This window comes from Hordeum vulgare, chromosome 5H (assembly GCF_904849725.1).
Source record: "Hordeum vulgare subsp. vulgare chromosome 5H, MorexV3_pseudomolecules_assembly, whole genome shotgun sequence".
Lineage (NCBI taxonomy): Eukaryota > Viridiplantae > Streptophyta > Magnoliopsida > Poales > Poaceae > Hordeum > Hordeum vulgare.
The window spans coordinates 583939056-583962408 of record NC_058522.1 but is presented as its reverse complement, the minus strand read 5'-3'; the positions used below and the strand labels follow the sequence as shown (position 1 = coordinate 583962408).

At 44.1% G+C, this 23353-nt stretch overlaps 2 protein-coding genes across 4 annotated transcripts; one reads left to right on the top strand and one right to left on the bottom strand.

Moving 5' to 3' along the window:
• Positions 1-3541: 3541 nt before the first annotated feature.
• LOC123399644 lies at positions 3542-5944 on the bottom strand. Of its 3 annotated transcripts, none has more exons than XM_045094039.1 (5): positions 5853-5944; positions 5429-5739; positions 5274-5346; positions 4592-5167; positions 3542-3767 (listed from the first exon to the last, which is right to left on the bottom strand). In XM_045094039.1, the coding sequence occupies exons 2-4, from the start codon at positions 5678-5680 to the stop codon at positions 4593-4595; spliced, it is 900 nt and encodes a 299-aa protein (XP_044949974.1). In that variant the 5' UTR covers positions 5681-5739; positions 5853-5944; the 3' UTR covers positions 3542-3767; position 4592. The 3 variants fall into 3 exon arrangements, with proteins under 3 accessions (XP_044949974.1, XP_044949973.1, XP_044949972.1); XM_045094038.1 differs by having other exon boundaries at positions 4577-5167; positions 5828-5937; XM_045094037.1 differs by having other exon boundaries at positions 5828-5937.
• A 12107-nt stretch (positions 5945-18051) lies between these two features.
• Positions 18052-19659, top strand: LOC123395214 (gibberellin 20 oxidase 1-B). Its single transcript, XM_045090165.1, has 2 exons — positions 18052-18704; positions 18821-19659. The coding sequence occupies exons 1-2, from the start codon at positions 18223-18225 to the stop codon at positions 19419-19421; spliced, it is 1083 nt and encodes a 360-aa protein (XP_044946100.1). The 5' UTR covers positions 18052-18222; the 3' UTR covers positions 19422-19659.
• The last annotated feature ends 3694 nt before the right edge of the window (positions 19660-23353 follow it).

The window sequence follows — 23353 nt, the reverse complement described above, 5'->3', positions numbered from 1 at the left end:
CGGCGGCGCTAAGGGACGCTCGGGCCGCTCCCCTCGAGAGCGACGCGAGCGGCCGGGTTAAGTTTTCTTGACTGGATTTATGAAGGCTGCTTTCTAGCTATATATAGGATTAAGATGAATGTAATTCCTTGCCTTTCACGCTATATATAATACTACATGCACAGATATACATCTGTTGCCCTGGACATTTGTTTCTTTCTATGTATTAATCTGCCCAGTATATGTACCATTGTTCGTTTGTCTTGTTCGTGGTGCTCTTGTTTAATGGTACGCAGCCCCTCCATCACCATGCGATTGGTGCCTAGCTATCTGTCAAGATAGTGCACTATATTATCGCTATCCATCCCTATAATTGTGCGCATCCTGAGATTGGTCGATCTGCAGGTGGCGTGGGGTAAGTGTAAATAGATAGAGTTAATTAGCGCATCTCTATCATTGACAGAGTATAATGGATCGACCCGTAAAATAACTGTTAAAATGCGGATTGACGTGGAAAATACTACCCGATCAGACCCCGCAAACGCGTGAGACACGTAAAAAAATTTAAGGGACGCGGCAAAATCCCATCTTCAACCCGTGAAAACGCAGGTTTGCGCCTCGTCACTACGGTGCCCCGTATCCCACGAAAACAGTTGTTGGGAGGGACATTTCAGCCCTCTCCCTTTCCCCACCCTTTTCCGTCGCCGCTCGCCATTGGTTCCACCCGTCCGCCGCCGATGATTCGGGTCAAATGTGCGGGCAGAATCGTGCCGCGGGGGCGCCCCTACCCTCTCTCACCGAGCCGCTGCAACGGCTCCCCGGATCCGCCGATCCACCGCCGGAGAGCCACCACCTCCGAGCAGCCGGTGAGTTTGTACTTGTGCTTGTGCCTTGTGGTATGCATAGTTGGTTAAGGCGGCGCACATATTTGTGAATTTAGATGGAATTGAGCCGTGCGAGAAAATTTTGCTCAATGATTCGGACGACTCGGATGTTGAGATGCTGCTTGTGAACTATCGTCATCAGACGTTGGTGATGGCCCTTGCCGTGAAGGAACACGAAGACGAGAGCCGAAAGAGGCGGCGAGGATCGACCGTCGACCGTCTTGGAATCCTCGAAATCGCCATCTTGAGAACGAGATGTTGATGCAAGACTACTTCGCGGACAATCCAACATTTCCACCGCACCTCTTCTGGAGAATGTACCGAATACGTCAATCCCTCTTTGTGAAAATTGCTGAAGCCTGTGAGGCCAACTGTCGGTATTTTATTCAAAGAAGAAATGCCGCGTGGTTGAAGGGATTTAGTGCATATCAAAAGTTTGCTTTGGTAATTTGAAGTTTTGTAATGAATTATTTAGTTTGCTTTGGTAGTTTGAATAATTATTGTAATTTGGATGATTGCGGACTATGTTTTATTGTTTGAACTTGTACTCATTTGTCAAAATCATTGTCAAATTCGTCTCTTGGGGGTTTTCGATTTGCGGGTCGACGCGGTGACAACCGAACAGACCCCGCGTAGCCGATTCGTAAAAAAACATCTTCTAAGAATATCCTTTTTAACGGATCAGTTTTGCGGGATCTGACTCTGTCCTCGCCTGCGCCGCCAGCAAAGCTGTTTTTTCGCAAACTTTAAACGCGTTTTGTCGAATTGCGTTGTCTGCTAGAGATGCTTTTAGGATTCCATTATATTGTATAACTATTGAGATGTACCAATCGATATGTTTATGTACATAATTAATCAAGCAGATCAAGATAAGTTTGCGCTAATAGTTTAGTTACCACACGCGCGCACACACACTTGCCATAGGATGAGACGATCGATACCTTAATTAGATTCTACTTGCTTAATATACGGATCAAAAATGATATGTAGCTAACTAGCACAGATCGAATTATGCAAGTAGATCATGCTAATTAACCCGACAAGAACATCATCATCGTCGTCCTCATCACCAGGTAATTAAGCATAGTAAACAAATAGTAATAATGCATATGTTGTCAGTGGTGACATCAGTTTGTATTGTGGAGCTAGCACAAAACAACAAGGCATGCGGCTCTCACTGTTGTACTTTCTTTGTATGTACATCTGTACCATCTGCATGCATTATTCAGACAGCAAATTAAAATTAAAATTTTCTCTGATTGCTTTTTGTGGTATTGTTTACTCATGTGTGTATGGGTAGGAAGCAAAGCACGGTAGCACAATGCGATCTTTGCATATACGAGATCAAGAGAAGGAGCTAGATCGATTAGTTTGGCGTCTAGCTAGCTTTTGTGCTGTTGTGATCTTGATTAGTTAGCAGCTAATTAATCAAATCGCCACATGCATGTCCTGACAGGAACAGGAAGGAAGAATTAAGCAGGGGAGATTAAGTATGTGCGATCGTACGAGCTAGAGCTATAGAGTGGTGTGTCGTCTTCTCCGTCGATACAGGGCGCTGCGTGGCGCCAAAACCGTTCGAACGGTGGCGACATTTCTTATTTGTAATCTTCTGGTTCCGAGATCTACTGCTCTCAACCTATGGGCGCACAATTTTTAATCCTTGAAAACTTATCTGACATTTTTTTGTTTGGGAACCAACCAACAGCACACATGAAAGACAAAATTGATCGGGGCTTCTTGTTGATGTAATCATGACAGTAGCTCCTTCCTAGTTTACATTTAACCAGTTAATCATCGATGATGCCATATTAGATTGCGCACTCAATCTCTTAAGTTAATGAGCCATTGTTCTTTTTTATGAAAGGGAAAGGACGGAAGCCATTTGGCCTGGTGTTGTAATTGTATCCTTGAAATCATGCCCGTGTTGTTTACCATTTGAACTCTGATCCTATTGGACATTGCAATAATTCAGTTATATACATACTGGATAGACATTCTCTTGAATTGAATTTACAAAGTAAGAGAACAAAAGAAAGAGGTATGGTTTCCAACTTAGCCCACGTTGCTCCCAAGAGTGGCACGGGCGATAACCTGGCTGATGTGGGACCCTTTCTTCACCTCGTCGCTCCCTTTGCAGCCATCAAGATATATGGCGGACCTAGATGAAGGTAGGTCACTAGTTCCTACAGTGTCTTGCGGTGATAGGCAAGCAGAGGTGTTAGCCCCAGCCCCAGCCCCAGGAATGATGGAAACACTCTCCTCCTCCTCCATCAGGCCTCGTTCGGCTCTGGTGTTTTCTCACACCAAATACGCTTGGGGATTGGAGGGGATTTGGTGATCCCCTCCCCTCCATCAAATCCCCTCAATTCCCCAATAATCCCCCACCCCAGACCTTGTTTGGTACTAGAGTTTTCAGATAACTGTTGATAAGGTTTAAAACTAATATATCTAACCAGAAGGTGCATCATCAAAAAAATAAATTAGCAGACACCAAATGACATAACTTAGCAGACATCAAGGGGCATAAAATAACTGCTGATATGGTTTGGAACAGACACCAAATGACATAAAATAGCAGAAATCAAGGGGCATCATCAAAGATCCGAGGTCGACAATTTATTGAAACATCATGTCATCATCAACAGCAAACTGACTCCTCGGAAAAATGAAACATTCCATTTGTGCAACAAGTAGGCATTGAAAATAGAAAGCGACTCCCAAATAAGGTCAACCTAGTTTGCTTTATTTTACATGACATAAGATCAGCAGGAGGCTCAAAACGAGTGCTGGTAAAATGCCAGTTTATGAGATGAACCACTTTCTGGCAGATCTAAGGGGCTAACACCGACTGCGCTTTTCTTCATTGGGTGCTTGTTGCCAGTGCAACGATCTCATAGCTGCAGGCTGCGGAACAAAACAAAACAAACAGCAGTCAGTGTAACTGTCAAGTAGATCACCCATAATCAGAAAACATATGTTTTTGATCTGCACACACATTGTTTCAAGGAGACGTAACATTGCTATCTAATGCTACACTACTGATGTTCATTGAAATTGTGTTTCCAGGTTAAGGGCAACCAGGCAGGACTGTTTCTTGGCTAGGCATCATCTGAACCATCTGCAAGTGCCAGAGATGGATCATACTCAACCCAGGGATGGGCATGGCAATGAACCTGTGCCTTTAGATAGCTCTACTTCACCTGTGCTCTGTTCTGCTATTTATCTTAGTTTGATCCATGAGTACACTGAACATGGATGGATGGCTTGATTAACGAAGAGGACGACGGGTTGTTATTTTATCATAGAACAATGAACATGAAGTGTTGAACAATGAACCTTCTGGTTAGATATATTAGTTTGCAAAAGAATATGAGTTGAACCACTGCCTCCACATGGTGAATCTAACTAAAGATATAACTTCTGCAAGTTTGATAAAACATAACGTTTACAAGTTTAAAACTAACTAAAGATCTGAATTCTAGAGCATTCGACGTTATGTTATCAAATATAACATCGTTTGCAAAAGGATCTGAGTTGAACCACTGCCTCCACATGGTGAATCTCCCAAAATTTAACTAATATATCACAGAATTATATAACAAGGAAGTTATGTCTGCAAGTTTTATCAACTATCACAGAATTATAACAAGGAAGAGATGTAATATACCATCAACTATCACAGAATTATATAACAAAGAAGTTATGTCTGCTACCTGTCTTGAACATACCTCATGGGGACATTTGGCTCCGAAGCCACATAACAACAGTATCTTTATCATCATCAGCGGCATTGATGAAAATCTCACGGTTTGCAGCATCCTTGAAGACGTTGAATGCTTTGATCTTCTCGATGCGGGTCACATCCTCCATTTTTTTCAACACATCCATGCACTTGGTGATAGAGAATTCATGTAATTTTGTTGCATCTGCCTTTTCATTGGCCAAATATGTAGCTTCATCATCCACTTGCCTTTTCTTCAACTCTATATACTTCTCTAATGCTCCAGCAATCACATCACCACTGTTCTTGCGCTTCTCCTTCTTGGGTTTCTTTTGGGGCATCTTTCCTGAACCAGCCATTGTACGACCCACTTCTTCACTTGGATTGACAGCCTCCTTCCTATGTGCAACATCCATTTGATCCAGAATTTGCAAGTCATCTTCATCATGTTGCACTTGATTCATCATCTCCAAGTCATCACTTTCTTTTACTTCCTCAACCTCTATTTCATCTACAAAGTCTTCGTCAATTTGTGATGGTTGTGCAATTGATGTGAAACTGTAGGTACCCTCAGCTGTATGCCCTGCAAAATGCATGTAAGTAACCAAACAATACGCAGAGTTAAGAGTTAAGAGGAAGCAACAAAGCATGTCGAAGATTGTCCCAAAGTTAAGAGTAACCAAACTTACCATCATAGAGTTCTCCTAGCGAGTCAAAGAGAGGAAAAGATTTCTTCTTGAATTTCCCGATACTTGGATATGACTACAAAGAACCAGAGTAATAGATGAGTATTAGCATGGTATAAATTTGTAACCATATCGAAGGGTGGAATTAAAGAACTTACAATCATCAGATTGTCCCAAAGGTCGGTGTCAGCTTCGATCATACATCTTTTGTCATCCCAGCCAACACCGCTTTGCTTTCGGGCTTCTTTTAACATCCTATATTCTCTTTTGAGCTCCTTCTCCTTATCTTGAATTTGAGACTTTGAGAACTTCACATGTTTGTGTTTTGCATGGAATTTTGTCACCATCAAGTTCCAAGTTTCCTTGCTCCATCCATTTTGCCCTCGGTGGTAAGGAGTATCGTGCTCCATAAGTATCTCCACCAGACCTTTTTCAAGTCCCAAACTCCATTGTGCTCTTTGTTTCACAACTACAAAAGCCAATTAAAGCACAAGGTCTATTGGCTAAGTGTCTTCAATTAAAATACTATTGGTCTTGTACTGACAAAAAAAGAATACCTTTTGGAGAACTCTTTTTGTTAACCTTTGGTGAATCCATTTTAACACCAAGAAGTCCTTTCTTTCTTAATAACGCAGCAGCCTGCGCCAAGTTGAATTTGGGAGATCCTTTTGCGTACATATCTGTTGAGATAAAACAAATTAACACACAAACTAAAGACACTTAATCATTTGAATTAGAAAAAGACAATTACATCCACAAACTTACAAAGAGTTAGTTATGTGGGAAATCATTCCACATTTGCATTGCAATTTCATCTCACAAAGCATTGCCTTGGGTGTTATTCCCTTGGTAGTTATCATTATCATTGGGTAAATTGACAAAATCAGCCAGAGGTATGTTATTTGGTTGGTTTTCAAGCCATTCCTCATCACCAGCATGCAATTTGATGATGTTATGAAATATTGCGGTAGCTGCTGGAATCCTCGCTTGGTTCCTAATTGAATGTAATGTCCCAACATTGAGAATCGGGAATCGCTTCTTCAGAACTCCTAGGGTCCTTTCTACATGATTTCACAACAAAGCATGTCGAAGATTGTATAATTCTCTATGGTTTTGTGGACGATGGTGGCCATGCCCAAATTCATTCAAGTGATATCTCACACCCCGATACGGTGCAAGGAAGGATGTGGTGTTTGCGTAACCACCATCGACGAGGTAAAACTTTCCATCGGGTACTTTAAATCCAGAGTTCATTGCAGATCGAAGAACCCTAGCATCTGTTGCAGACCCCTCCCATCCACATGATATAAATGTGATCTTCAAGTCAAAATCACATGCAATCATTACGTTTTGGCTCAGGGTGCCCTTTCTATTCCGAAATGGTGCAGCACTCTCAGGCGCAATGGTAATAGGAACATGGGATCCATCGATAGCACCTATACAATTCTGTAAAAAAACAGATTTGCTAACTAACTTTTGAGATTTTAATGGAGAAAGGTAAGGAATTTTTGAAGTGTCAAGATAAGAATCTTGAAGTATGGATAGAATCGTTCATCGGTAGCAATTACTCGATGTGGTTCGTCAATGCGTGGAGGCTCCACAAAGCGAGTACATAGGGCAGGGATGATATCAAAGAACTCGTTGATGTACTCATGAAAGGTGGATCCACTATGCCTGAATTCCAGTTGCATATCTTCATATGATGAATTATGTGACAACATGTACAGGAAGAATGCTAACTTCTCCTCCACCTTGAGTCTTGTGTCTTTTATCAATTCTTTCCTTCTAAGATATGATGCTAAAGACTTAAAGATGCATGGTTCCATCCTAAAAGCTACCAAGCAATTCTTCACATGTCCTTCAAGAAGTTCGTCAACACGTTGCTTGCCATAAACGATCGAGCTATGCCTTTGTTTTTTTACCCCGTCCTCTAGTGTCCATTAAGTACGAGTGCAATAATGGAAGGATGAAAAGGACCATCTCATCATCATCTTCCTCTCTTCTCTTCCTAATATGATCTAGACCCCGTGACTTCATTTCAAAACTAATACCGAAGCAATCAAGAAACAATGACAAGAATTAGAAAGCTAACAAGAATTAGAGAGCTAACAAGCCCTAGTAAATACAAGGCATACCAAACTTTGGCGTCTTAACGGGATCCCACGAAGGTGGCGGCTCGTCCACTCCCACTATAAACCAAGGCTCGGGTACCTATAAAGAAACAAAACTGTTGGTCTAAGGTATAAAAAAACAAAACAGCAACATAATTGAGAAAGCATGTGTCGACTTGTAAATATATAGCATCTTCTCCGATTAAAAGAACAAATTCACAGAACAAATTCCAACTAGCAACACGATCCATATAATTATAACATCATTAGCACTTGACGATATCTAGAGAGCAAGAGGTACAGAACCACCTTCCACTTTCAATACATATGCGCTATAAAATTAATAATGCAAACAACACATGACCATGCACACAGTTCCACCATTTGTACAGACACATTAATTCAATCACATCAAACTTTTCTTCAAACTTTTCTGAAAGGATCAGACAAATAAAATCTAGTATACTGTAATTGTTAGCTGCAAGTTTCTGAACCATCATGAAGATATGAACACTCACAACCAAAAAAAACTACTAGTACAACACAAGAATAATTCCCAGGACGATAGCATTCTGCATCAGCACAACCAACCCGCTGCATACAGGCCTCTGAATCTTAACTAGAATCTTACCATTCTGCTTTGCCCCTTTACATACACGCCTCTGAATCTTAACTAGAAGCTGCACCCCAACCCGCTGCATCCCTGTACCCACAACCCGCAATCAAAAGTTCGATTCCACAGCTGCTGCCAGTAAGTGCATCTTAACTAGAAGCTGCACCCCAAAGCTTCTACTACTAACCGAAGGCAAGAACCTGATTTAAATGCAAGAACCTGTCTGATTTAGAAGCTGCACCTACTACTAACCGAAGGCTGTCAAAGAATCATAGGAGCATCGGAGCACCTAGTACTAACCGAAGGCTGTCAAAGAATCATAGGAGCACCGAGGGGAGGGGAGGGGTGAGGTGAAACCAGTCCATACTGGCGCAAATGACACGTTTTCGGAAGGATCTGCCGTCGGAGCGCGGGCGGCAGCGGCAACGGAGGCCAAGAACCAAGAGGCCTCGGCGCGGACGGCAGCGGCAGCGGCAACGACGACGTCAAGAGCCAAGAGGCCTCGGGATCTGAGGCAGCATCTGGCTCGGCTTGGATCCCGGCGGCGAACTACGGGAGGGAGGAGGGCGGAGGAGGCGGCGCCGTCACAGCCGGGGGAGAAATTTCACGAGGGTTAGGTCGCGTCTCCTCTCACACGAATACTGGAGGGTTTGGGGTGTAATTTTCGGGATGGGCCGGTCCAATACCGTGGTACAGAATGGGCCTGCTGGGAATTTTCGGGATTACTACACCGACCGGTAAAATACCCGTTGAAGCCTGCAAATACACCAGAGCCGAACGAGGCCTCATTGGTTGGTGCGGGGGTGGGTGTGTGTGTGTGTGGGGGGGGGGGGCTGAGGCTGAACACTGTGTTTCGGATGCCTCCCTTCCAAATCCATATGTGGTGGTCTCCATACGTGTGGCGAAAACATGCGTTTCGGTGATGTGGGTGATCATGCGATTGGTCTCTGGCCTCTAGAACAATGTCCTCTCCTTCTGTTCTGATCAAGCTTGCAGGAAACTAGTAGTTTGGGCTGGAGGATGCCGAAGTGTCGGCTCCGTCTTGGCGGGTGCAATACCGATGGAATGCAATGGTTTTTGACAAGTTGTCAGGTGTTGCAGCCACTTAAGAGCAAGTACAATAAGGTACAGTCAGCAGGCTATAAGGATTAAAATACTATATTTTTGCTGAGTTGGATGAGAAAGAAGAGGAGAGAGGAGGGAAGCGGGCTCTTCGTGAAGAGCCAGCTCTAGCACGTGCTCCTAGGTGCTTTGTGAGAATGAAAGGTGGGCCATATATGATAAAAGTAGTACTCTTTTGTAGTTAACTATTGTACAAGCTAGCTATAAGGTGGGCTATAAGATAGCTTATAGCCAGCAGTTGGCTATACTATTAACCATGCTCTAAGACTGCTTATAGCCAGCAGTTGGCTATACTATTAAACATGCTCTAAGCATGCGGTTGAGTTTGGTAGTCAGCAATGAGGCACTCTTCACAACTTGCTACACTTCTAGGGATAGGCTCCCTTGGGATGCTCATCAACAATGGAAAAGGTACTTCGAGCATAAGTCATGCACTTACTCTAGTCGGTGCTACTACCACCGACGCCCCTAAGCAAGCCTAAGATCGGGAATAATAGATGTGCCCTGAGTCAACAACCTATGATGATAATGTCGCGACACCTCCGCATAACATGGATGGCGGCCTACGGATACGGAGGTAGCAATTCCTTAGACCTTATGCAGGTTTCATGAGTTGTTGGTCAGGATGATACATGAGGATGGTGTCTATCCGTGTAAGAAATCCTAAACACATGCGACATTGTGGCTCATAAGCAAGCGTGGAAGAACGTTGGTGCGCTTGATCGACTGGGGACTACTATCATGTTGTCAACGAGGTTGTGTTTCTTATACAATTATGTGGCACCACTATTCTCATAAAGAAGGCCGCTCCGATAGACTTTCAATCAGATTTCTCTTTTCTAATGAGATCAATTCAGGTGGGGTGTGAACCAAAAAACAAGGCACCATCGGCTAGGAAAGAAAATAACCGCACGGTTGAAATGATTGTTGCAGAATTATAAATGAGAGCAGAGACAAAGAAAAGTAGTGGATCTCAATGTACACAGATCTATAAGCTTATTCGCCGTCTAATTTTCTCATACTTTTTATCAGGGTGTATCTTTCATAGCTCTTAAGATATACCGGCTCATTCTCTCGCAGAGGCTCATAGGGAAAGGAGATGTGTATGTGCGTTCATCGGGGGTATGTGTGTAAGCATGAAGGCAAATGTCTGCATTTGCACCATAGTTTTCAAAAAGAAATTTGACCCGGGGTCTATTAACTTGGAACTAGGGTACAATTTATAATCGATGGAAGTCACAAATTGCTCTTTTCGGTCAAAACATGGCTGGGGCTCAAATTTGATCCAAATCACATTGCCAAAACTAAATATGCAATGTTATCCGCTCACTTAGATATTTGAAAGGGTTTTCAAAAATTTGCAATATTTTTTGCTGGATACCACTATGAACTTCTGTCCGTAAACTGTACAATACACTAGTAGGAAAAGGGCCTATAGCCCCGGTTCGGTTAGGCCATTAGTCCCGGTTCTTATTACGAACCTGGACTAAAGGCTCCACCTGTTTATTTTGTTTCATCCGAAAAGGTAGATTTGATTTTGATTTTTTTCAAATTTTATTTTTGAATATTTTTGATTTGTTTTTATGTTTTATTCCAATTTTCAAATCTTTGAATTATTTGACAATTTAATCTCTAATCATCCATCTTCACTAAGGACTTATTCTAAATCGTCTAACTTCCCGACCGGTCACCCATCTTTTTTCAAATTTTATTTTTGAATATTTTTGATTTGTTTTTATGTTTTATTCTAATGTTCAAATCTTTGAATTATTTGACAATTTAATCTCTAATCACTCATCCTCACTGAGGACTTATTCTAAATCGTCTAACTTCTCGACCGGTTACCCATCCTCTCACTGCTTCAGCCCGAGCACGCTTAACTTTTTGGTTCTATCGCCCCTAGTTGCCAAGTCTTCACTTGTTGTTTTCGTGACAATAGTAAGCTATCAATCCTAAACAACTTGGGTTCTTGATGTCATGTCACATGATTTAATTTTTTAAATTGAAACAATTATTAAAATAAACAAAATAAGTAATAATAATAGTGAATTTCAATAAAAACAATATAATATTTTTAAATAAAATTATTTTTTCTTATTTTTCTGGAAAAAACTTCTTTTTGAAATAATTTTTTTTTTACATTTGAAATTTTAAGCATCTGAGAAAACTTCACGGGCAAGCCTCAGTGAAATCGACTCCCAATTTTGAAATAACTTTTTTTTACGTCGTATGCAAAAGTTATGGCCGTTTTACATTTTTTTTTCTTTTTTTTGCAAAAACGGTGAAAATTCATATCTCAAAATTTCTATACCAACTAGACACTAAAACCTAACTAAATCTCAAAGGATTTTATTTTTTAAAGATTTTATCATTTTTGTTTAGTTTCTACAAAACTAAAAAAGACGGTCGATGGAGTTTGAAAATTTAAGAATCCCCCTTTAGCCAAGAGGCCAATCAAACCCATCGACTACATCTGCTAGCACCGTCCCCGCCAGAGTCACAACTAAGGTTAACCAAGCCAGAGTTAACCCTTTCTAACTTTATTTGCCATTTTTCATGCATTTAATGAATTTTTGAGCTAAATGACCCTGAAATTGAAAATCACTCTAATGAACTCTGAAAATGTTGAAACTTGGCATGGTATCATCATTTCATCCACATAGCTTGTGCTAAAAAGTTGAGAGGGTTATGGAAAAACTAGATGCATTTCATCCACATAGCTTGTACAAACTGGACCATCTCCTTCGAAGTATCAAGGTTTCACACGAAAACCCATCTGCTACAAAGGCATTTTATTTTTTTACTTATGTCAACTCCAGACTTTTTGTGCATTTTGTGCATTCAATATGCACCATTCAAAACCGCATCCTAAAATTTCAACCATTTATAACTTCATTTGCTATTTTTCATGCATTTAATAATTTTTTGACGTAAATGACCCTGAAATTGAAAATCCTGACAAATGAACTTTGAAAAGGTTGAAACTTGGCATGGTATCATCATTTCACCCACATAGCATGTGCTAAAAAGTTGAGAGGGTTACGACAAAAACTGGATGCACTTTGTGTACAAAATGGACAATCTCTTTCGAAGTATCAGAGTTTCGAATGAAAACTCATCTCTTGCAAAGGGATTTCATTTTTTTGAACTTATTTGAACTTCATACTTTTTGTGTGCTCAAATTGCAACATTCAAACCCACATCATAAATTTTCAATATTTTCTGACTTCATTTAGTATTTTTCATGAATTTACTTATTTTTTGAGCTAATTGACCCTGAAATTGAAAAGCACTACAAATGAACTCTGAAAAGGTTGAAAGTTGGCATGGTATCATCATTTCACCCACATGGCATGTGCTAAAAAGTTGACAGAGTTACGATAAAAACTGGATGCACTTCGTGTACAAACTGTATCATCTCCTTCGAAGTATCATGGTTTCACACGAAAACCCATCTCCTACAAAGGCTTTTTTTTAAAATTATTTCAACTCCAGACTTTTTATGCTTTGAATATGCACCATACTACAACATGTTCAAATCTACAGAAAGAAATAACTAAAAATAATAATAATAATAATTAAATGACTAAAACAACTATATAAGAAAAACAGTATTGTTTTAATTAAAATCCTAATTTAAATTATTCTAAAAATAGCCAAATAAATCTTACTGTGACAACAATCTAAGAGATGACTAGGAGCAAAAATAATTAAATTTAAAACTATTTATAAACTCAAGTTATTCACAATTTGGGTTTGAAGCAATTTTGAACAAATTCAAATTTAAACCATTCAAATTTTAAAACTAATGAAAAACAGAAACTAGATTTTTTTTGAATCTAATGCAAAAAGAATCACTCAAAAACATCAAATATCCTAAAATATATAAGCAATTGAAAACACAAACTACAAACAGAAAACAAAATTGAAAACAGAAAAAATAAAAAATTCAAAACCCCTTTAGTCCCGATTCGTGTCTCGAACCAGGACTAGAGGTCTACCCTTTAGTCCCGATCCGTGTCTCGAACCAGGACTAGAGGTCTACCCTTTAGTCCCGGCTGAAGACAGGAACCGGGACTAAAGCCTCCAAATCCTTTAGTCCCGGTTCGAGACACGAACCGGAACTAAAGCCTCCAAACCCTTTAGTCCCGGTTCGAGACACGAAACGGAACTAAAGGTCCCATTTGAACCGAGACTAATGCCCGACCGGCGCCCTTGCTGCTCGAACCGGGACTAATGCTAACATTAGTCCCGATTCGTAATGGAACTGAGACTAATGTGTAAAACGAGCTAGGACGAAAATCCTTTTTTCTACTAGTGATAGTAGCTCAGAGCCTAGCTCAAGTCACTAAGGCAAGTTTAAACATTCAATGATACATTTTTTATTACATATAGCTCCTCACCCCTGATTGAGAATAGTTCATACCTATTTACTAAATCCCTTGTTCGGAACCCTAGAAAAAACTAGGTTTAAGTCTTGATTATCAAATACAAATGGACCTAATCAATGTAGACCTCAAATTTTCCTTTCATGTTTCAGAGAGAAAAACAAAGAAGTTTTCCTTTTTTGCTACAAATACTTCCGATCTATTCATTAATATTAATGATAATACAAAGAACACCAAAAATAACCAAGATTACATCTACGTCCATCAATCAACTAATGAGGACTAAAAGCTCTGGAGCTCGCCGAATATTGTCGTCGCCTCTCCTTTTTTGGAGTCGGGTAAACCTTCTTGTAGTCAAAGTTAGGAACTCGTCATGCTAAGCCCATGTAGGACCAATGTGCGAGAACAATAATTGTGGTTGATGAATAGAGGCGCAGATCAGATGTATCCAACATGTAAAGACAATAACGCAAATCAGATCTACATAGAACTGCCGAAGACAAACACCATTCAAATCCTAAGGGATCCATAGGTGGCATTCCTCCGCACGCGCTCTGACAATGTAGACGCACCACCAGTACTTGGACAAGGCGGGGAGAATCTTATTTTATCTTTAGAATGTTGTCGCCGAGCCACCTTCCTTAGCAGGATACAAACCCTGAAAGAGCACAAAAAGACACCTAGACACGAAGCACTAGGATTCATGCAGCAGTTGAGGCCCCTTGCGCCATCATGGCCTAAGGCAACAGAAAATGAGGCAGAACCATGGAGGAGTCCACACGAAGAGAGGGACCCTAAACGCCCGTGTCACGAGAGCACATGGAGGAAGGGGTACGAGAGTACAAGTTGATTTGTATATTCAACATCATAAAAGATAGATTGGAAAATGGATTCAGTAAGCACCTTTGTTTTAGAAAAAGTGACATGCTCAAGTCAATGAGAAAACAAACTTATGATATCTAGCTGAAATGACAAAAACAAATGAGTGTACTATCGAGTCATACAAGAGATAAGATACACCTTAATTATATACTCAAAAAAGATAGGGCAATTAGTGAGCTTGAAGTCAAAGAGAAAAGAAGGCAACTGCATCTTCAAAGTCAAAAATTGTGAGGGCTATCAAGTATATAATGAAAATATTTTCCTAGCATTTTTATACTAATCAGTAAATAGAGAAGTGAATATTGTCGTCGCCTCTCGGTTACTGGAGCAAGATGAATATAGATGTTGACTCTCCCTTTTTGGAGTCCGGCGGACCTTCTTGTAGTAAAAGATAGGAACTCGTCATGCAAAGGCCCCGCGGGACCAGCGTGTTAGAACACCAACTGTTGTTGATGAAGAGAAGCATAGATCGATAGTATCCAACATGTATACACATGAACGCCAATCTGATATAAGTAGAACCACCGAAGTCCTCTGCACGTCCATCGACGGTGTTGATGCACCGTTCGGACAGGGACTAGGTGGGATAATCCTATTCCATCTTCAGGTAGCCGCCGCCGCTCCACCTTCCTTAACAGGACACAAACCTTGAAAGGGTGCAAAAAGACACCAAAAACCGGAGATCTAGGCCTCCTGCTGCAATGGTCGACGTCCATCATGCCTTCATGGCCAAAGGCAACAGAAAATGAGGCAAAATATGGTGGAGTTGGCACGAAGCGAGGAACCCTAATCACCCGAGTCACGAGAGCACATGGACAAACGAGTATGAGTGTAAAAACCGATTTGTATATTCAACTGCGACTAAGACTTTAATACATATGGTATATTTCCTGGAAACACCTGAAAACAATATATTGTTAGCATAAAAGACAGATTGGACAATGGATTCGGTAAGCACCTTAATGTTAAAAAAAGTTGGCATGCTCAAGTCAAAGAGAAAACAAAGTGGTGATATCTAGCTAGCTGAAATGACACTGGTAGAAAAAGAGGCTTCCGTCCAGCCCCATAAGTCGCGAAACTGTAGGAACCGCGACTAATGAATTCTTTAGTCGCGGTTTGAAAGACGAACCGCGACCAAAGGCCTGGGCCCAGGGCGCTCGGTGGCCAGCTGGTGCACGTGAGGGGCTTTAGTCGCGGTTGGCCAGGCCTGTCCAACCGCGACTAAAGGTCGTTGCGCGCGGGAACGCAAAAACCCGCCGAAAAACCCTTTAGTCGCGATTGGTCTGGCCAACCGCGACTAAAGGTCGTTGCGCGCGGGAACGCAAAAACCCGCCAAAAAACCCTTTAGTCGCGGTTGGTCTGGCCAACCGCGACTAAAGGTTACCCTTTAGTCGCGGGTCGGCTCCCCAACCGCGACTAAAGGGGGGGGCTATAAATACAAGGGCCCGAACCATCGCCTCCATTTCTCGTCTTCTCCGATCTCTGCCGCGCCGAAGGCCTGCCGCCGTCGCCCTCGCCCTCGACGCCGCCCGCCGTTGCCCTCGCCCTCGACGCCGCCCGCCGTCGCCCGCCGTCGCCCTCGCCCTCGACGCCGCCCCCTCTCGCCCACGTACGGCGCCGCCGGCCGCTATCACCGGCCTCCCTCGCCCACCGCGCGCGCGCCGCCTCGCTCGCCCGCCCTCAACGCCGCCGGCCGGCCGGTACTGCCGCGCGCGCACGCGCGCGCCTCTCTCAGTTCTTAGAATTTGTAAAAACTACGGAAAAAAGTTTGTAAAAACTACAGAAAAAAGTTTGTAAAAACTACTTGTAAAGGTTTTGCATTTTTTTTAGCTTTCAATGGTATATTATTTGCCCCATTGTGATAAAATTTGTAACCGTAGAATATGTGAAACTCCTTCAAAATTAAAATAAAGCACAAAAGAAATAAAACAATACAAATTAAACAGAAAACGGGTTTGGGGGGGGGGGGGGGCTACCTAAACCTGCGGCGGCCTTTAGTCGCGGTTGGCCAGAAGAACCGCGACTAAAGGTCCTCCGCCCCGACGGCCGCCTGGCGCCCACGTGGACGGGCCTTTAGTTGCGGTTCTTAAGCAACCGCGACTAAAGGGGGGGGCCTTTAGTCGCGCCTATTTGGTCGCGGTTGCGCAACCGCGACTAATGGCAGTTGCGAACCGCGACCAAAGGCCCTTTTTCCACCAGTGTGACATAAAAATGAGTGGACGATCTACTGAAACAAGAGATTATATACAACTTAATTATCTCTAGAATGGTTGTATACACAAAAATAATAATAATAGGACAATTGGTGAGCTCCAAGTCAAAGTGAAAAGAAAGCAAAGGCAACTTCAAAGACAAAAAGTGTTAGCGCTATCAAGTATATATAGTGGATACCTTTTCGTATGATATTATTTATTGAAGAGTAAATAGGAAAGGTGATGGGCAAGAAGTCAGACAAAAAACAAAGTACTGGCAGGATAAAAGATTCAGAAAGTGTGCTGTCCAAACGACCAAGGATGAGATCTGCTAGCCATCTGGGTTGATATGCACTTGTTTAGCCATATATGTACGTGCACCGATTAGTCAACTGTTGGTTTATTCTCATCACAAGTGAAAGGCGATTACATTTTCTAGAGGCGTTTTAATATTAGCTGGACCTTTATACGTGGCGTTCCACGACTAGCTTTTGCATCTCCTGGAAAGAAGGAAATGCTGTGGATTTGTTTCTTTTTTAACACAGTCCAAACACATGCTATTAGATACGTAATTTTACCAACCACTCGGTTTTTGTACAAAATGGAAGAAATGTTTTTTTCAACCAAAAAGGTTGATATCCCTCGGCCTTTGCAACGACTGACGAACACAACAAGCTAAAAAGAAAGTTATTCTAGTACTTCAATAAAAGCATCTACAGCTGGGCGCCTCAACCGATATCTCATATGTTTACGGACGTGCCCGGTCAATGACCAGACATAAGAGAGAAGAAAAAAAATGATCCAACCGGTTCCCTCATATCATTCGTATACGTCTGGGCTGCCCGCGAACCCTCATATCCATCTCAATATACAGAGGATATGAGCGTTCACGGATGCGCCCTAGCGCGCCTGATCCGTCCACCACGTAGGACGCGACTTCATTCCGGATCATTTTTTCTTTTCTTTATTTATTTTTTATTTCTTCCTCTCCACCAATCATGTACAAGCGACCGAACATACGAAGAAGAAAATGAAATGTACGATTGCTCGTATGGACAAATAAGGAACACGTCTCCTCACTAATGGGACGTTAGGGGGTCATATTTACAATATCAGGTTGTAGGTGCTCTAAGAACTGAAAATATTTGTTAAGCCCCACGTCGCCGCGTCAAAATAGTGAAGACAATGTGGAAACATGGTTAAAAAAAAGTTGTACAGAAAGCACACATGTTTCACTGTGCCAAAATAGCAGCACACTAGTTATTTTGAAGTGTTGGTGGGTGGAGAGAGTATTGCTGAGCAATATTCCGGCACACTGTGCTGTGCTGTGCTGTGCTGTTGGCGTGTGGCTCCCTCTCACCAAAAGAAAGCAGAGAGAAAATGTGCACACCACACACAGAGAGAAAACAGAGGAGTGGAGGGTGCCGCGGCCGTGTATAAAAGGGCAGCCGAGGGAGGCAGAGAGCCAAACTTGTCACCACCCTCCTCTCCTCCTCCTCCTCCTCCTCCTCACTCCACTGAGCTTGAGTCGGCACTGAGCTCGAGAGCAGTCTCTGCTGCTTCTTGATCGATCGATCGATCGATCGAGTCGAGTGTGGGCGTTTGCGGAGCTCGATCGTCTGTTGTTTGTTGGTGGAGGCGATCATGGTGCAGCCGGTGTTCGACGCGGCGGTGCTGAGCGGGCGGACGGACATCCCGTCGCAGTTCATCTGGCCGGAGGGGGAGAGCCCGACACCGGACGCCACCGAGGAGATGCACGTCCCGCTCATCGACATCGGCGGCATGCTCTCCGGCGACCCCCGCGCGGCCGCCGAGGTGACGCGCCTCGTCGGCGAGGCCTGCGAGCGGCACGGCTTCTTCCAGGTCGTCAACCACGGCATCGACGCCCAGCTGCTGGCCGACGCGCACCGCTGCGTGGACGCCTTCTTCACCATGCCCCTCCCGGAGAAGCAGCGCGCTCTGCGCCGCCCCGGCGAGTCGTGCGGCTACGCCAGCAGCTTCACCGGCCGGTTCGCGTCCAAGCTGCCCTGGAAGGAGACCCTCTCCTTCCGGTCCTGCCCCTCCGACCCCGCCCTCGTCGTCGACTACATCGTCGCCACCCTCGGCGAGGACCACCGCCGCCTCGGGTAAGCAAAGCAACCTCACCGTCGACTGTCGATCGACGGGCATGGGATTGATTCATTATTAGAGCAAGCGAAAGCAGAGCATGTCGCTGAGCGTTGGATTTTTGTTTGTTTTCCAGGGAGGTGTACGCTCGCTACTGCTCGGAGATGAGCCGGCTGTCGCTGGAGATCATGGAGGTGCTCGGGGAGAGCCTGGGGGTCGGCCGCGCCCACTACCGGCGCTTCTTCGAGGGCAACGAGTCCATCATGCGCCTCAACTACTACCCGCCGTGCCAGCGGCCGTTGGAGACGCTGGGCACGGGCCCGCATTGCGACCCGACGTCGCTGACCATCCTCCACCAGGACGACGTGGGCGGCCTGCAGGTGCATACCGACGGCCGGTGGCGCTCCATCCGGCCGCGGGCCGACGCCTTCGTCGTCAACATCGGCGACACCTTCATGGCGCTCTCCAACGGGCGGTACAAGAGCTGCCTCCACCGCGCCGTCGTCAACAGCCGCGTCCCACGCAAGTCGCTGGCCTTCTTCCTGTGCCCCGAGATGGACAAGGTGGTGGCGCCGCCGGGGACGTTGGTGGACGCCGCCAACCCGCGCGCCTACCCGGACTTCACGTGGCGGTCGCTGCTCGACTTCACGCAGAAGCACTACCGCGCCGACATGAAGACGCTCGAGGTCTTCTCCTCGTGGGTCGTCCAGCAGCAGCCCGCCAGCGCCAGGACATGATGGATCCCAGGCATTCGCGCGCCATTGGTGCTGCAGTGCAGGGAGTGAGAAATCGACCGTCCAACTCGAACGTTGTTGTTATTTACCGCTTAATTGGTTGACGACGATCTAGTACTAGTAGTAGTAGAGTGGTAGCGATGCATGGATGGATGGCAAGATTTGCTACTTTACTTATAGTACTCCTACTTATTAGATGATGATTAATTTCCTACTATAAAACCGAATCGTGTTCGGACGTCGTCCTACTCCTACTCGTAGATGGGCGGCTGGCTGGCTCATCTCATTCTCATCTCATGGTTTGTGTTTGTCTTGTCGTGGGGTGGTGCATGCTTGTCACTCATGCATAGTCTGTTTCTGATGATTTGTCGTGTCCTCCGTTCCTGACTTTTCTATTGGCTAATGGCTACAACTAGTCCGTAGGATAGTTGGTATGGCACGGCGGACAAGGTAGGGAGGGTGGTGACTGGATATCGGTCGCCTGCCAACTGCCGTTGCATCTCTTCCACTTGCTCCTCACCTGGCCTAGGTACGTAGGAGTGACACAACGAGATGCACCGTTCCATCCCGATGGGAGAAGCAAGAATCAACCCAGGACAACAGATTCCCTTCAACCGATGGGAGAAGGCATCTTCCACTACTTTCTATACGTGCTTTCTCTCGTCATGGTGATCAATGACCAGCTTCTTCGAATTCAAGAACACCTATGTAGCTGCTCCACAAATTTTAACTACAACTTCATTTCGTTCCGGGAGCAGACCCACGGAGCGGAGGGACTCCAAATGGGGCCGGAATTAGATCAACATCAAGCGAGAATGGTAACTACTACTCCCTTCTTTTTTAAATATAAGTCTTTTAAAAGATATCACTACGGGTCTACATATGCAATGAATCAACATTTTAATATATGTTTATATACATCCGTATGTTGTCCGTTAGTGAAATTTTTAAAAAGACTTATATTTAAGAACAGAGTAAGTAATAAAAACTGAGCAAACATCACAATATATAACTAAGCACACATGGACATATATATGTACACAGGTTTTTTTATTCCTTCCTTGTGCGAATATAGCTTTGGTCTTGTATGAATTTTCTATCCATTGTCGTGTTTTCGCGCGTGTGTGAGCACTTGATGGCTCTTGGCATAGCTCGCTACGTAGAGACCGGATGTATGCTCATCGTGTTATTCATCTTTTCAATGATTCCTTTTGAGGAAATAAAACCAACTCTTTATTTAAAAAAAACAATAGGCATGTATATATCCAGAGGTGGAGAGGAATTTGAAGGCAGGAAGGGCATGTATATGTATAATATACATATGTGAGTGGCATGTCCATGTATCCGGGCCATCAATGTTTGGATGTCTGGATAGATGCAAAGAACAAGAAGGTGATGGGGGCCAAAGAAAGAATGGGAAAAAATGGAAACTGAGGGAGACAGGGGGCATGGGCAGGCACGGAAACGACCAAATGAACTCCCATCCGGTTTTATCCTTGCCTCCGGCTGCTATCTCCCTCTCCGTCTAGCCTGCCTGGTCTGGACACAATCAGTAGTACCACTGGACAGGGACGAATTGTATTGAATGGGATCGATCGAGTCAGCAGCAAAGCTAGCAGCCATCGTACAAGCCAAACCACATTTACGAGTTGAGTTCTAGGCTGGGGTCGAGCCTCGGCCGGGGCCTGGCTGCATTTGGCAGCGGCCACCAGCAGAATCCGCCACCATATCCCTGCGATCGCGCCGCATGCATGCCGCCCAACCCTCAATGAATTATGCAAGTCAGCCAAGCTGTGGTGTTTGTTGCTTGCCGCTGTAGCCTGTAGAGATCTTGGTTGGTTCCTCCTCACATGATTTCATCATCAAAATTAAATCAAAGCTTTGTGGAGCTCAAACATCATCGGCAAGCGTGATACGGCCGTGCGATAAGGGTTCACTTGTAGACCCTGCATTCCAAGATGAACACATGATTTACTAAGACATGCGCTTTACAGATCAATATCAGAAATAGGACCTGAACTCACAAATGCTCTTTCCATCTTATATTTCAAACGAAGCCAATTTCTCATATTGATCTATAGCACTTGACACTAGTAGAAAATAGGGTCGTAGTCCCAGATGGAAATGATATTTTGTCCCGGTTGTAAGATAGGTTGGAAGCGTTAAAACCCTTTGTCTGGAGCCGTATTAGTATACATTGGGCAATTGCCTTGACTTACAAGGAAGAGATCAATCAAGAGATTGATCAGGATTACACGAGTCGGTTTGAGAGAGAGAGAGACCGAAGAGGAGAAGGGATAGAAAAAGATTACAGGGTTTAAAATACTTTCCTATCTCTACACAATTTATTGTAACACTCTCTCTCAATCTAAACTTCATGGAATTCTGCCAAGGTTAAAATTGTACTTAAATTCATCCAGCCTCTTCATAGTAAGGGGTTTTGTGAAACCATATGCAAGTTGATCACATGTAGGAATGAACCGAATATCAAGTAGCTTTCGAGCTACCCTTTCTCCAAAAAAGTGGAAAACAACTTCAATGTATTTTGTCCGTGCATGAAAAACAGGATCAGCTGAGAGATAGGTTGCACCGATATTATCACACCATAACCTCGGAGCTTGTGGAGCCTTAATTCCAAGCTCATAAAGTAATGTTTGGATCCACATTACTTCAGTTGTAGCATTTGCTAAAGCCTTATATTCTGCCTCGGTACTTGATATTGAGACAGTAGCCTGCTTTCTTGCACTCCATGACACAAGATTTGTTTTCAAGAACACACCAAAACCACCTATAGATCTTCTATATCAGCACATCCTGCCCAGTCTGCATCAGAGTAAGCAGTGACAAGCATAGAAGGAGACTTGATAATCAGAAGTCCAAGCCCTTCTGAAAATTTGAGATACCTCAAGATTCTCTTAACTGCAGTCCAATGAGTGGTTCTAGGTGAATGCAAATATTGACATACCTTGTTTACTTAATAAGAAATTGTTGGGGATCGTAGTAATTTCAAAAAAATTCCTACGCCATACAAAGATCTATCTATGGAGAAGCCAACAACGAGTGAAGTAGTAGAGCATCTTCATACCTTTGAAGATCGCTAAGCGGAAGCGTTGCTAGAACGCGGTTGATGGAGTCGACTCGCAGCGATTCAGGTCGTGGAAGATTGCGATCCAAGCACCGAACGTCGGTGCCTCCGCGTTCAACACACGTGCAGCCCGGTGACGTCCCCAATGCCTTGATCCAGCAAGGAGGGAGGAGAGGTTGAGGAAGAGCTCCGGCAACACGACGGCGTGGTGACAGTGGAGCTGCGTGGTAACTCCGGCAGGGCTTCGCCAAGCTATGCGGAGGACGAGGAGGAGCAGGAGTATGGCTGCGCCATGGAGAGATGAATTGTGTCTCAAAAATCCTAAAACCTCAAGTATATATAGGTGGAGGGAGAGGGAAGGCTGCCTTCGCCCCTCCTCCAAGGAGGAGACGTTCGGCCGAGATAAGGGAGGAGTCCACCTCCCACAAGGGAGGTGGATCTCTTCCTTTAAATCTCCTTTAGCCTTATCTCCTTATCCCTAGCCGCATGGGCCTATAGGGAAGGCATTGGCCAGCCCGATAAGGGCTGGTCCACCTCCACTAACCGCCCATGAAGTCCTTTGGTCGTCACGCCCCTCCCGGGGGTCCTCTGGCACCCTCTCGGCACTCTCGGTACACTACGTATGAGCCCGAAACTTTTCCGGTGACCAAAACAGGACTTCCTATATATCAATCTTTACATCCGGACCATTTCGGAACTCCTCGTGACGTCTGGGACTCCGAACAACCTTCGATAACCACGTACACTACTTCCCTTTAACCCTAGCGTCATCGAACCGTAAGTGTGTAGACCCTACGGGTTCGGGAGACATGCAGACATGACCGAGACAGCTCTCCGGTTAATAACCAAC